General features: G+C 38.4%; 1 protein-coding gene across 2 annotated transcripts in view; it reads right to left on the bottom strand.

The window, feature by feature from the left end:
* Window positions 1-5,647: 5,647 nt before the first annotated feature.
* Window positions 5,648-15,253, bottom strand: part of thsd7ba (thrombospondin, type I, domain containing 7Ba) — a 143,973-nt gene continuing 134,367 nt past the window's right edge. For both annotated transcript variants that reach the window (XM_085373691.1, XM_085373690.1), the window contains 5 exons: window positions 8,461-8,556; window positions 7,241-7,323; window positions 6,405-6,600; window positions 6,020-6,107; window positions 5,648-5,729 (listed from right to left, as the gene is read on the bottom strand). In XM_085373691.1, coding sequence (XP_085229817.1) covers window positions 5,648-5,729; window positions 6,020-6,107; window positions 6,405-6,600; window positions 7,241-7,323; window positions 8,461-8,556 — 545 coding nt within the window. The remainder of the gene's footprint in view (window positions 5,730-6,019; window positions 6,108-6,404; window positions 6,601-7,240; window positions 7,324-8,460; window positions 8,557-15,253) is intronic.

The raw sequence follows: 15,253 nt of genomic DNA, 5'->3' as shown, positions 1-15,253 counted from the left end.
CACATAGTCTTTGGAAAAATCTTTATTTTAGGCCTTAAAAAGCACCTGTAAACTGTAGCTCATTCACAAGACAACAAAAATGCCTTTTCATCTCTGGCTTCAAATGAAGAGTGTTTAAATAGGAAAACAAGACAAATGAGTTAAACAAGGCTAAGATCAACAACTTGTCAAGAAAGATAGAAGCACTGACTTGATTTCTAATAAAAGAAATCCTTTTATTAGAAAATAATAAAGAAGCCCTTCTTTATTGTGTCAGTTGAGTCACTTACATCATTGTGTCACTTACACAACACAAGGATAGGCATTGTGTAAGCGAGCGTTGTGTAAGTGCACTCGCTAACACAGCTAATATCCTCGGTTCTTTTATCGTCTTGTATTAGTTGTGATCAATTAGTAGAAGTTTAAAAGGCTTGTTTATGAATTCAGGTTGGATAATTGGCACATCTTCAGCACAAGTATAATAACTGTGCATGAGATTAGAAGCGTGTTTATTGTCAGTTTGTTGATTTTTCTTTCTGTGCTGCTGCAGTAGTGAGATGAATGAGATCTAGGATAGAAAGTGCGACATTTATGACATAATCGTTTCATTTTAGCAGTGATATTTTACAACCTTGGCTCCTCAGAGAGCATCGTGCCTTCACCTACCGACACACATAGCCTAATCACTTTGTTGGTTTGTGTGTCTCAGTTTGCAAATGTACCAAGAAATCATTGCATTTCACTGGGTTTACTTGACATCATTTACCTCTAAACACTGACTGAGGTGAATTTAAATCAGTACTTCATAATTTTTCCAGTTCATCATAAAAGAAAGTCTTGCATCCTTTTTTAATTTTTTTTAAAACATTGTGGAAGATTAAAATTTCATCTTGAACTAAATAATGCTGTCAGACGAAAATGAAAAGCACTGACCTTATAACAACAATTTGTCCTTATTTCAGAGACTCCATGTGGAAACCAGGATTTTTATTAATTACATAAGCTTGCACCAGCTCATCTTTTTGACCTCACAGTTCTCCGTGTTCCACCTTTGCACCCTCTAAGATCTCAGTGTGCTGGCTCATGTAATCACCAAAAATGGAAGTCAGAAGATTAGTGGGTGGACTGGCATGAAGTCCTTCTCTTCTCCTTCTTGATTAATTAGATACCCAGCCTGCCTAACTGTCAAATTCAGCACCAAATATTTATTAGTCTGTCTCACTTTCTCTGTCTTTCTATCCCTAGAAGGCCCAGCAAGACACACACTATTGTGCATTTTGTGCTCTGTGATAAAAGCTTCCTTCAGCTGCTCCCTTGCAACAAGGGGGTTACCACAGCAGGTAGCTCCACATTTTTGATCTGGCAGGGTTTTACGCTGAAAGCTGGATGCCCTTCCAACCCCAAAGGGAATTTGTTTCTCTGGCAGGACTCAACCTTTCACTCGCCAAGTGAACGTGTTAACCACCACACTATCGGAAGCACGCGATGCCAGGTCATAGTTAAAAAGAGTGTCAGCCGCTCATCTCTTCAATCTAGCTTTTAATGGTCCTTTGAGCTAAATAGCAATGTCAGTAATAACATGTTCGCAATGACAACACTGACATTTTTGTGTTCACCATTTCACTTGAATGTGTTACCGTGCAAGGATTTATATATTGGCTCTAAAAAGAAGAAATCTTTAGTTTGCCATTCACTTAGTTATAAGTACTGGATAAAATGCACTTTTGAGTTAGGGGAATGTAGAGAAACTTTTTACTTGGTTGTTCACTGAATCATTTGCTTTGACATTAAACACCACACTACAACATAGGGGTACACTTTAATACCCCTATTATTAAATAATAATGATAATAATAATAAATGGTTAATCAGTTGTCAATTTACCTTCAGTTAATAATTATTTGGGAGGCACAACAGCTGAGATCCAGCCTAACACTGACCCTGCGTTGGATATGTGGAAGAAAACAGATAGATGGCTGGATGTTTACTAATTAATAAACAGTTGGTTTATTACACAGTTGCAACTTTACAATGAGCATCCAGATAATGTTCATAGGTGATGTTGATAACTCTTGTTCTAAAGCATAGTGTAGCAGGTAGATGGACACGGAGTGGTACATCTTCATGGGTTAAGTGAAAACATTAACTTTCTGCTGCCACTACATTAAAGCATGGTTGAAAACACACTCGAGACAAATCTATACAATGTAAGTGATTAATTGTTAGTTTCAGTGAAACAGCTGAATCAGGCAGTAGTAGTTTTGGACTAGCTCCAACATCCCCAACCCCTAAACTTACAAACTAAATAACTTAGTGAAGTCAAAGATAGCTGCCCTTGTATTAAGTCTTCAAGAAATGTCATAATTTATCAGCTTCAGCAGCACTGGTGATTAAAACTGACTGTAGAGGAGTCTCATGCAATTAAATCCTGATCCTGATATAAACCTTGATGGGATTATCCTAAAGGCATGGAGAATACTGGTGGTCAAGAGACCTGTAATGAACACGATCTGAATGAAACTGGCTTCTTGTTTCAATGTCTGCTGGCCGACGATTCCTAATACATTCATAAAATCCTAAAAAGACTTTTTTTCCCCTGGAAAAAACATTAACAGACTTATTTTAGAGAGGCTGAACATATCAGAAACTAGATATCTCTAAGAACTGCTTCACTCCTCTGGGCTGCAGATTCACACATAATACATTAGTAATAAATGATAATAAGCATTATAATGGCCATTATTTTAAAGCATTAAGCACTGATGATGCTAAACATTCATTAAGCTCTGCTCTGCCCTGACAAACTGCAGGATACAGCATTTTATTAGAATCAGCCAGCTTTCATATGATAGATAAATAAAATTAATTAAACTAACCATTTTCATTCCGCTCACAAGCATCCACTGAAATGTGCAAATATGTCTTGAAAGCTACTAAAATGAGATGAATAGAACATGACAAGATCGGCCCACATCTTTGCCACAGATCAGATGGCCGTGACACAAGCATTTGAATTCAACCTTCTCTTAAACAAAAGTGACAGTCTTAAATAAATGAATTAGATGAGACAAAAGATTTAAACACTGTTTCCTTTGCAACCTGCGTGCATCCTGCGGGACTATCAGACTGGGAATCTGACTGGAGGGCAAGATGAATCTTATCAGCAGCTTATATATTCTAGGCTTTGCCTCTGAGCCTGTATCAGTAATTAGAATTTATTAGGACTCGATAGTCAAGGAGCCGATGGAGATCACAGGAGAACAAAAGCATCCCTCAAAAAAATATTTAAAAAGGTGCACCAAAGAGGAAAGAAAGCAGTGCATTGATTTCACATGGTTTCACAATTTATTTGCATTTTTGTCCAGCTCTCCATGTACACACAATAAAAACACAAGCAGCATGATGCTGTAAACAATGGGTGAACATACTTTTAGTTTTCTGGGACATAACCAGAGAGACGTCTCATCAAATCAGGCTGTTTTTTTCTTTTAAATACAGTAAATAATTAGTATGTCATGTTTTCAGAAAGGGGTTTCACTTTACTTTTATTCGTTATCCTTGTCATCATTTTCCACATGTTCCTTTGTGTCACTTTATCGGCCAAATATTAGAAACACTGTCTAAATTAAACGATTCTGAAATGTTCGGTAAATTGTAAAACAGAATCTTTGCAAAGGCCACTTGGAGAACGTTCTGCCAAAATGGATCTAGCATGCCTACATACAATCAGCTGTTGGAATACAGTCACGTAACAACCGTATTTGCACAACCGTTAAGATTAAAGAGTTCCCGATAAAATACATTCAGGAGGAGATCGGACAACACAAGACCAAATCTCCAGTTAGTCTTGGCAGAACGAGAAACAGCATAAACTCCGATCAGAGCCAAAATTAGCCAATACCAGGAACTTCATTCTCCACTGGGCTGTGTGAATATTGCACAAAAGGAAGGTGAAAAGTCTCGAATCTACCAAGATGCTGTGAGTGGAAATATATATATTTTTTAAAAAAGACAGGGCTAGAAAATAAGACTAGAATAAGAAAATAAATAAGAAGCTGCCGGATTATTAAATTATGTGCTCATAAATATTTGGTATTTGCTATCTTTTATGTCTTCAGCCCTGTACTCATGGTACAAAAACAACAACAACAAAAAAAGACCTTGTATTTGGATGTAAAATAAAGCACTAAAATATGACAATTTTTAAATAAATAAAGCGCATCTGCTCTGTTAAAGCACTGTGTGTAATCCAGTGGATAATTCGTCCTCTCTATGCTCCGGTATGTTTTGATGCTTAGTCCTTTCTTGCTTTGCATTTAGTGAAAAAGTGCTTAACACATTTATTAGACCACAACCCATAGAAAGGTTCATACCACAACTGGCTTAATTACACAGTAACGGTAATTACCAGAATAATATTTTATGTTTCTGTAACAGTTAAATCGACCTGTATGCGCAAACTTGTTATATGCTGACAAATAATTATCATTGATATCCACGAATTTTCACATTTAGTTAAAAAAGACCCCAAACTGCTTGTTATTTTTTTGATAAAAATGTCAAATTACAGTTATTTCCTTGTGTTCCTGAACAGAGAAATTAGTTTTAGTGGTTGAATATTATGCTTCATTAATTTCTGATTTTTTTAATCTAAAAATATGAATTCTTTTTATATTTGCCTAATAAATACTTATTTATTCGTATTATTCTTTTAATGGCAGGTGGTCTAATAACCTTTAAGCACTGCATATGAGGTATGGTCTTTATCATACTGGTATTACATACTGTAATTTGCATTATGTGCGATACCGCACTCGTCACCAAAATACTCGGACGTTTTTTGGTTTTGTACAAATTACTCCGCTCTGACTTACTTACTCATTTTTGTCCTCAGTGGTCGAGAATCCAGGGAGAATAAGGGAGGAGAAATTACTGCATCATTGTATCGTTAAACTCAAGGCAAGCCTGCATTTGGTTTTCACATATACACAACATATGGCATCATCAACAAAACACAATCTGACAGCAAAAACTTGCATTACAATTAAAACACTAGAAAAGTCATCGGAAAGGAAAACGGAATCAGCACTAACGTAGTGCATAGACCATCGTGTTTATTGTCGAAAATTCAAAAAAAGGCTGTTTTAGTTTACTCAAAAGGCTTGAGACGTTTCCTTTCACAAAGATCCACCACTGATGAGACAAAGTCAAATACTCCCACCTCTGTGGGTCTTTGAATATCACGAGCGACTGCTGACGAGTCAACCAGGATGTCCCTCGGATACTTGACACACACAAAAAAGAAAACAAAAAAACCCCCCTCCAAGAGCAACAGCTGTGCATTCATCTTCTTTCGCAGGTTTTAAATAGTGCTTCAACTGTGTGTTCATGTTGCAAGCATTAAAAAAAGAAAAGAAACTAGAGGTCCTTGTCTCATTTTTTCACTTTGATCAGCTCTGGTTCCTCTTCTTTGAGGAAGCGAGTGGCTCTAGCGAGATTTGTTACCCTTCAGCAGCAAATCATGTGTGATCGTTGCTATTCGCTGATCTATTTGAGACATTGCAAAAACCGAGCAAACAGTAAGTGACGGATGTGCTTCCTAACAATCTGAACACAGGCAGCAGGCTGTCTGATGCCGAGTGTGTCCTTGTGAGGTATAGCAACCTGGTTACATATCCATGTCACCATCATAGGCCAGGGTCAAGGGCTTCTGCGGTGGGGGAGACGTCTTAGTGGTTTTGGATGGCTTACTGAAAAAAAAAAAAGGACAGACAAGAAAGAAAAGCTAAGAGTTCATGTGGCTTAGTAGCACAAGGCAGCCCAACTTGATTTCAGTCCTTACAAAGAATTCCATTATCTGATAACAGCAACACAGCAGACAAAGTATAGAGTAGACTATAACTCATACTTGGCAGGGTTCTGTCCAAGGAAAGACACTTGCTTTCCTTCTTGATGTTCTCCATTCTCATACAGAATGCGCACAAACCACAATGAATCTTTTGTTTCTGAGACTGAACACCGAGTAGAAAACGGTACATACCAGACCAGGAACGATAACGCTATAATGAAGAGTATTAAGATGAATCCAACAGCAGTCACGGCATAAACCCACAGCTTTACTCTTCCATCTGTGCAATCAGAAAGCAGTTTTTAATAGAAAGTTTTAAATATATGTAAGTCTACATCTATTTTATGAATATCTTTTAGAACTTTTTCCTCACTGCTCAGAATAAATAAGTAGGGCTAGTCCTGACTACAGTTTTAGGCATTTAAAGTCTATTGAACATTGTCTTTCTTGTAATATATAATGAATTCGTGTAAAAACATGGACCTAAATTCCTCCCCCGTCCCGGTGAGCAACAAAGTTAGGTTCAAAGGTCGTAGCAGTACTGGTTGGTCTGCACACATGATTTCCATTTCAGTACCTGGGCCAACAGGTCGTAGGGTCCACTCGTTGTAGCGGTCTTTGGCCTTAGACGGCCCAGGTTTTAATCTGCCAGAGTTAGTTTTCACATCTGCTTTCTTATTGTTGTCCAACCCCGGAGTTCTGGTGCAGTAGTCCAAGAAACCGTGAGTGGTCATCACCTCAGTGTAACCCTTCTCACACCCACACACTCCACTCTGCATGAGGGGGAAAGAAGCCCAGAAGAACATCATTTACAGCGAGCTGACGATGACTGCAGTTGTTGCTTTCCAATTACTGCAAAGCACTGCTGACAAATGGGCTGCCACATATTTGGACCGTTCTGTTTTACTCAACAAAATATTTCTCACTCTAAACACAGGTTTACTTTTTCCAGCACTAAATTGTTCTCGTCGGGGGGTAGATTACACCGCTTCCCGGATCTGGAAACGGATAAGAATGCGCCCCGTCAGGCTAAAAACAGGCACCCTGAAACAAATGCAACACGTGATTTCACAGCGTTGCATTTGTGGGTGCAGTAACACGGGGGTACTCTAAGGGGCAGTAAAACTTCAAGCTAAATCTATTATTTGTCATTTTCATGCTGCTTGTGTGCAGTCCCCCCACCTCATAGGTGTAGTCTCTAACTGACATGGAGCCCACGTTCATTGGTATTAATCTGATTATTCTTTAATGGCCTGTTCTGCCAAATTAAAAATGTCATCTGTCAAAATCCATTTAACTCCCCACCGAAAACGTGGGGGCAGCAAAAAAATAAAAATAAAACGGCAAAAAAAACAAAAAAACAGTGAGAATTACAGAGATCACAGCTGGCTGATCAAAGTGCAATGGTCTTACCGGCGTGCAGTGTGAGAACGGTTTTGTGCACGGAGGATGACAGTGTCTTAGCGTGGTGGGCCTTTTTTGTGGGAAACATCCCCCTGGAGAAAGACAGTGTGTTCTTATTTCTGTTCCTTTACCTATTGATTGCTAAATTAATGTACTGTCACATCAGATTAATGGGCTTAGTTGCCTATCAGAGCCCCCCATCAGTCTGTGAACATTTTAATTCCAACATGGAAAATTGCATGTCAAAATATCAAAGAGTAATGCCTGAGGTTGTTGCCTTCTTTGCAGAGGGAGGTTATTCCTTCTGGGCTCATATTTGCCAAAAACACTTCCTAGCAGTGATAAGATCACATTCAACCACTATTTACAGCACATCAAGCTCGCCTAAAGCTTTCATTCCCCCAATACCATTACCTTTGTTCTCGTTCTCTACGCCTGCTTTACTTCCCACAAATACAAATGCACGTTTATATTTATATGGATTGAAAGCCTTGCAGCTCAGAGTCTGGCTTATTGATTACTTATGTTAAGAGGCAGAAATCAATGGAGGCTCCACTGAGACTAGGTAGATCAAATAAGGTGTTAAATTCAACTAGAACTCTATACTAAAGCCATGCTTTTTCTCTGAGTGTGTATTTATATGCATGTGAAAGAAACATGTGTTCCAATGGAAGACTGTGAAGTACTATCAGATGTTTTTGAGAGGGGGTAAAATAGCTAATCATAATTGTTACAGGATGTAACCCATGGACAGTATATTATCATAAACTCAAATGATTAACAAAGGCAAAAAGACATCGTATCCGATTTTGTATCGAGCCTTCTCAGATCTTTTCCAACGTCTCGTTTCCAATTATCTCGTGAACCAACAAGAAAATCGTGATCTAAATTTATTTCTGAACCACCTGCTAAAGCCACCTCTGCTAATATTACCAGTGTAATAGCTTTCTTAGATGAATGAAAGCAGATTCACTTACTGTCATGGCAACGCTTACAAATTTCTTTTTGAGCGATCAAATTATCTGATATTGTAGCACATATCCGTGTGATCCAGACTGAATTGAAAAATGATTCAGTTCAGCATGGGGGAACAAAAACAGAACTGGGGCACTTTTAGCTGCAGCCTGCATTAATATGATTTATATTTATACAAGAACATGTCTGCGTTTTCCCAGGAGCAATTCTGTTTGACCCATCTAAGGTGGCCAGAAGACCCAACGACTGTTCACCTGTAACATTGACGCCGTCTGAGCGCTGACACCATACTGTTCTCTCGTTGTTGCTCCATCCTCCTGTCCTCCACTGGTAACTGTGGCATTTTCCTCCTGTTGCAACAGCAGAGAGGCAGAGACGACGCTCATTAGCAGTTTGTGTTGGCCAAGCAGACCTGTCGTCAGGCCAAGATTGACGTTAACTACCACTCCTTTCTGCAACTTCATTATGGTAAGACATATTACGGTTTTAGTATGGGAAGAAAATGCACCTTTGTAACTGATGCAGTGTGCTGTGAGACAAAGGTGGTGAAAATGATCTCAAAATTGGTTGGAAATGTCTGAAAAATGCCATTTTTTGTTTGTTTTTTTGCAGGAAAGCTCATATTTTCCCAGAGGAAGCTACAGGGAAAAATTGATTTAAAGAGAGAAACAGTGAAAGGCACTTGAGCGTCATGTATTAAAGAAAATGTGCAGTGCTAAAATATGGGACAAACGATTAAAAACACTAAAGGAAAGGAAATAAAGAACAAGGTTAGGACAATTTATATATTCGCTGTAGCCCACAGTTACCCTGTTATGGTTTCAAAAACACTAAAGGAAAGGAAATAAAGAACAAGGTTAGGACAATTTATATATTCGCTGTAGCCCACAGTTACCCTGTTATGGTTTCAAAAACACTAAAGGAAAGGAAATAAAGAACAAGGTTAGGACAATTTATATATTCGCTGTAGCCCACAGTTACCCTGTTATGGTTTCAAAAACAACTAATTAATAGAAAAACAATCAAGAGGCAAAATAATTTGTAGACTAATATATATATATATATATATATATATATATATATATATATATATATATATATATATATATATATATATATATATATATTAGGGGTGCAACGATATTCGTATCGATATTGAACCGTTCGATACAGTGCTTTCGGTTCGGTACGCGTATGTATCGAACAATACAACATTTGTAATTTATTTTATCAACTTTCCTTCTGACGATGCTGTCTGTGTGGAGCGCTCAGTGAATCTGCGTTCGACTACTCCGCCTAGGCTGCACTGTCGAGCGCAGATCCACTGAGCGCTCAACACAGACAGCATAGTCAGAAGGAAGAGCGCAGGGCACCTCCCCCACCCTCATTCAGATCTGGCGTTTGGAATTATTTTGGTTTTCATGTGACGTATGACCCTGAAGGTAAGCGAGTCATGGACTAAAGTAAAACAGTATGTTGGATGTGCCATGCAATGCTCAATTACATGGGTGGGAACTAGTGTGTTAGCGCAGTTAGCTCGTTAACGTGTTGGCCGTCTAGCCCCATGCACGGGGCGATCGGCGGTAGCTCGTTAACGGAGATTTGCCATGTTGTGGTGTTAAGGTCATTTCAACGAGATTAACCTGAAAGCACTAGTGGGAACACAACGAATATGACTGCACATTTACGCCGACATCATCCTAGTGCAAAGACAAAAACAACAAGCATGCTACTAACTTTAGCCGAGTCATTTAGACAGCTGTTAGCACATGATTCTCCTTATGCTGCTGAGAATATAGCCCAGAAGAAGCAGATAGTATAGCTTTTATTTTGGAAAGAGACATTTCTCTGTAATAAACTCTCTTTTCCAAAGATGCATGATTCCTCAATCAGATACAGGGCTTGCAATATCGCTAGCCTGACGTCCTGGGGCTAGCGATTTTTTCAGTCGGGCTACCAAAATCTATCTCTTCCCTGCCCGTCGGGCTATTGTAAGAAGGAAAAATATATGTCAATGCTTTTGCATTCTTTCAGAAATGTAGCTGGGTAATTATGTCATTGGCATCGGTGAGCCACTGTCAATATGTGACATATTGAAATCGCGTTTGAATTTGCGCTTGTTTTTTTGCTTTCACTTTGCAATCGTGTGAACTGTGTATAGAGAGCGACAGCACTGATCTGTGAGTGATGATAATTTGTGCACCAATTCCTCTGACATCGTCTTATTAATCGTTAGCTTACTATGCAAACATGACAAGTGAAATCTCCCGCAGCTTAAACATGTGAGAGGTTGATCGCGCAGAGAATCGCTGAGCTTATGTGAGTCCGTGTGTAAAAGCAGCAGGATTTATATTTGACTACGATGACCTGGATGACTGAGAACCTTCACAGACAGATATATATTTTAGTTCTGCTGAGCCAAATAAGACAGGTCAGGGTGAAGAAGTGACAGCCAAAGAAAAGCTTACCACAAAACGGAGAAGTTATGACAAATCAGACTATAAGGCAAAAAGAAAGTGCAGCTTTATGGTTTCATGGACAAAATAATTTCTGTGGCTGCAATATGACAAGCTAAATAACCAGGGCTGCACATAAGTGGTCCGCAGGTGCGCATTCGCTGTCAAAATAAAAAACACGCACAAGGGTTAGGGTTAAATTTAAAAACTGTACTTTTGAGTTAAAATATATATTTATAATTTTAATAAATGACAAATTAAAACGGCATGAACATTTTTTTTGTATCGAAAAAATATCGAACCGTGACACCAAAGTATCGAACCGAACCGAGAATTTTGTGTATCGTTGCACCCCTAATAAATATATATATATATATATATATATATATATATATATATATATATATATATATATATATATATATATATATATATATATATAATCGGTGATGTGGGGAGTCTTTATCCTTCGGTCTTCTATCCTCTACCAGGCCTGGAAACTTGATCCTAGCTTGTTCATTCTCAACCACCCTAGGGGGCGTATCCCATTTTCACCTCAGGACTTCCAGGTCATACTTGGCACAGATGTTCCTTAATACTATGCCAGACACTTGGTTATAGCATTCCATGTATGCCCTGCCTGTTAGCATCGTGTTCTCTAATGTGTGCCTTTCTGTTGTTTTCGTATATATTTCTCTTCTTTTGTCTATATGCACCTTGATCGTTTATATTTCTCCTGTTTGCTATTTAATTCCTGCTGTCTGCTAATTATATTTTATTTTGGGACAGCTGGTGTGGAGCACCCACAAATTCATTTTACATGTACAATGACAATAAAGGGACATTCTATTCTATTCTATTGCACCCTGCTGCTATGAGCAGGATTATCTCACAGGCATCTTCACGCAGCCTGCACCTGGTGTGCCCGGCTTTTATGGATCTTGTGCTTTGGGCTTGTTCGTGTGCTGCCATGATTAGTGCCTCTGTGCTATCATTCAGTCCAGCTTTGTCCAGGTTTTTTTATATATATGTACACATATATTATATATAAATATACATTAACTCAAACTCAGAGCTAAGTCACAAAGGTCTCTTGTGAAACACACATATCTCCAATTTGTGAATCAATAATCAGTCAAATGCATTGACCTCCATGTTTCATCAAATATTGGATAAGTGGAATAACATTTATGACCCTTCTATGGTTCAAATGCTGACTGTTTAATCACAGCCTTTTTGTTGCAATTTGTAATTTTGAAGTGCTAACCTCCCATGACACAGTCTCAATGAGAACTTTGCAATTACAATCACCAGACTGCCATCTACAGCACAGATACCCATTTAGAAACCATTTGTAGTATCACCTTTTAGCCTTTTACCTTGAACAGAAAGGCCTATAAGAGTTCTGTCACACATACAGAATCATATAAAAATCTGTCTGTCTTTTATGAGAAGACATAAAGTTTACTGAATGTTTAACAGAAGGCAATATTCATGTCACTGATCCATTTCAGGGATAAGAAGCTTTTGTTTTTAATACTGAGTGTTGAAAATTGTAACAGATTCACTGTGTGCAGAAGGAAAAAAAGCAGTTTTTCTCACAGTAAATGATGACCTTCCATGTCACCATGGTGTTAATCTTCTCTTACATTTATTTATTTATCTGTAGATTTATGAAGACAATAAAGGTCAACTTGAAAGCCAGTGAAAGAGAAACAGCTTGAGTGGTTAAAAGGTTCGGGGGCATGTTTTTCAGCTTCTCGGTTACAGTTTAAAACCTGCAATAACTGATTTTTAATGCCTATTTAAGGACCATAGACACCAGCTGTTAAAGCAACACAGACATAGCGCAACATACTGGGAGGTAGGGTGGTGGTAGAAGCACAAACACACACAACTTTTGACTAGGAGACCATTAATTAAAAGGAGCCTACAGTATATGCTCATTTCCAGCTCCATATTTATTTACTTGCAGTATTCTAGAGTAACTTTGTAGAGTTTATGGTTCAAAAGCGGGAAGCCAACCTTCTTGTGATTGGCTGCCGCTCACAGACAGAAGGTGGGTGGGGCTCTTGTGTTCACATCCAGAGGTCTGGGCGTAGATGGCACTATTAAGGATGGCTCCTCTCTATTAGTGCCTTCCATTTGAATCTGAGTTATCAGTTTAACTGAGTTACCAGGTAAGATTTTAAACAGGAAAGCTATTTCAAGGGAGATTTTCAACTTGGAATGTCAGAGGAGCCCCAGCAACCCAGACTCAAAGATCCAGGATTGCTGCTATGAGCACAAAGATCAGTAAAACCGTAAAACATTTTAATCTGAACTGCAACTGTTTGATACTTTGCTACTTACTAAATAAGCCATATGCAGAGAATTGATCAGATTCTATCTATGAAGATAGAATAGAATCTCAATGGTGTTAAATAATTTTTTTTTAAAAGCCCTGCACTGTGTTGCTAGTGTTGCATGACTGGCTCCACCTTGCTAAAGCAAAACAAATCCGGTTGTTGTTTGCTTTTCTGACTTTACCAGGGGAACGCCCTTAGCTTGAGAGTTGCGTCACTCCCTACAAAATCTGACTTCCCAGGTCTAAAAGTTATGATATTAATGTAAACATCCACTTATTTGCACAGCTGCTAGAGGTCTAACTTTTAAAACAATAAAACAATAGGATGTAACAGAAGCTGGCACAAATGACTTATTTTCACAGGGCGGACAGTCTTTATTACCTTGCTAATGCTAATTGAGAATATAGAGCTGGGCGATAGAACGATAACGATATGTATCGCGATATAACTTTTACTCGATAGAGAAATTAAGCTATCGCGATAGACCTCGCCGCTCTTGTCCTCTAAAAAAAAAATTTAAAAAAAAAAAAAAAAAAAAAAAAAGGTCAGCCAATCCAAATTCAGTAGCGCAGAGCCGAACCAATCACAGCCGCAGCGTCACGTCGCGTGACTTGTTACGTACAGCACAAGTGCCAAGCCGCACGTGTGTTTGTTTGGGAAGCAGCCAGCGCATAATGGAGGAAATGAGTGTGCCGACTAGAAAAATCAACCGAGCGTGACCGAAGAGAAAACAGATGATGGTACCAATGCCGAAGAGATTGTCGAACGGAAGAGCCATAGAAGTTCCGTAGTGTGAAGGTATTTCGGCTATTTCAAGTCTGACAAAAAACAGAGTAGCGTGCACTGTAAATTGTGCCGAAAGCAAGTCTGGAAATACAATAAACTGGTGCATGCGTCACACTGTGCGCCACGTTATTGTTTCGGTGAAATGAATTTCTACAATACTGTTACTGTTAATTCTACTCTCTGCAGTGTTTAAATGCTTACATATACACACAGTTACTGTCCCTCCACACATACGACTCGGTTCTGCTTCTATGCCCCAGCTTTGTTTACTTTTTCCCACCGAGGCTTCTAGACTTCTGATTGGCCAACATTTCTGCACGGTTAGGAATCTAGCGCCACCTGCTGCTTTGGCATGTTCATAGCAGCGTTTTCCTTCATTTCTGCCTTTATGTGTGGACGGGATTATTTTTTAAAACGAAAACGGAAAATCTCCGTTTTCAAAAATACCCGTGTACGTGTGGACGTAGCCTCAGTCTCTGACTGGAAGCGCTAATTCGTCATTCGGCTTTTGTCAGACTAAAGTAACTGTTAAAACTGTTTGAAAAGCTAAGCTATACAACAAGGAGAGATTGAGAATTTCCTTTTAGTTCTCAGTTTATTTGATATTGACAAAAGTTAGTCAGTTTTGTCTATTCTTCTGTAAAACAAACTAAGATTTATTTTTAGAATTAATATTTTGTTTCTAAGTGGAACTGACAATTTAGTCTGTTTCGTTTGTTCTATTTTGAAACTTAAACGCTTTAGCGGCTGCCTTTTGTGTAGTTTGCAATATTTGCCTTTATTTATCTGAAAAAGTCTCATGTTCCTTAAGTACATCTACCCTGTTGAACTTATTATGGGAAATAAATATTTAAAAACAAGCTGCTGATTATTTCACATTTTACTTGTGAGCAACGGCACATTTAAATCTTACAAATATAGTTATTTGGCTTATATCGTGATAGATATCGTTATCGCCTGAAATGAAAAAAACATATCGTGATATGAAAAAATCTCATATCGCCCAGCTCTATGAGAATATTTACTTTATTTTTAGGAGTGGCGATCATGAGCTCTGTAATTGCTAGAGAAAATGCTGACTTTGTCTGTTAAGTCCTGACAAGAGAGATTGCAACATGCTCATTAAACGGAGGAGGCTGGAGGCACAACACCTTTCCAACACATCAAACCAACACCAGGCACTCAGCTGAACTGCAGCACAAACCTGAGAATTTAGCCACAAATATTTAGGTCACCCCTGAGAAAAGGAGGAAAAAAGGATTTGAGAGCAAACTTCAAAATCTGGAGTTGGAGTTTTATACGACACTATAGCACAATATTATTTTTTAACAGTATTTGTAGTGGAAAGAACATATTTCTGCAGTATTAATTAATTAATTTTCACTGACCAGTGTAAATTCATCAGCTGTTTGAGAGACTGTGATCAGTTGTTCTGATGCAGAAGTAACAAGGAATTT

Source organism: Diplotaxodon limnothrissa, linkage group LG16 (genome assembly GCF_057381915.1).
Source record: "Diplotaxodon limnothrissa isolate DT_005_m linkage group LG16, D_limnothrissa_male_GT1.1, whole genome shotgun sequence".
NCBI lineage: Eukaryota > Metazoa > Chordata > Actinopteri > Cichliformes > Cichlidae > Diplotaxodon > Diplotaxodon limnothrissa.
Note: the sequence above shows the minus strand (reverse complement) of the source record. Positions and strands in the feature narration are given on the sequence as shown.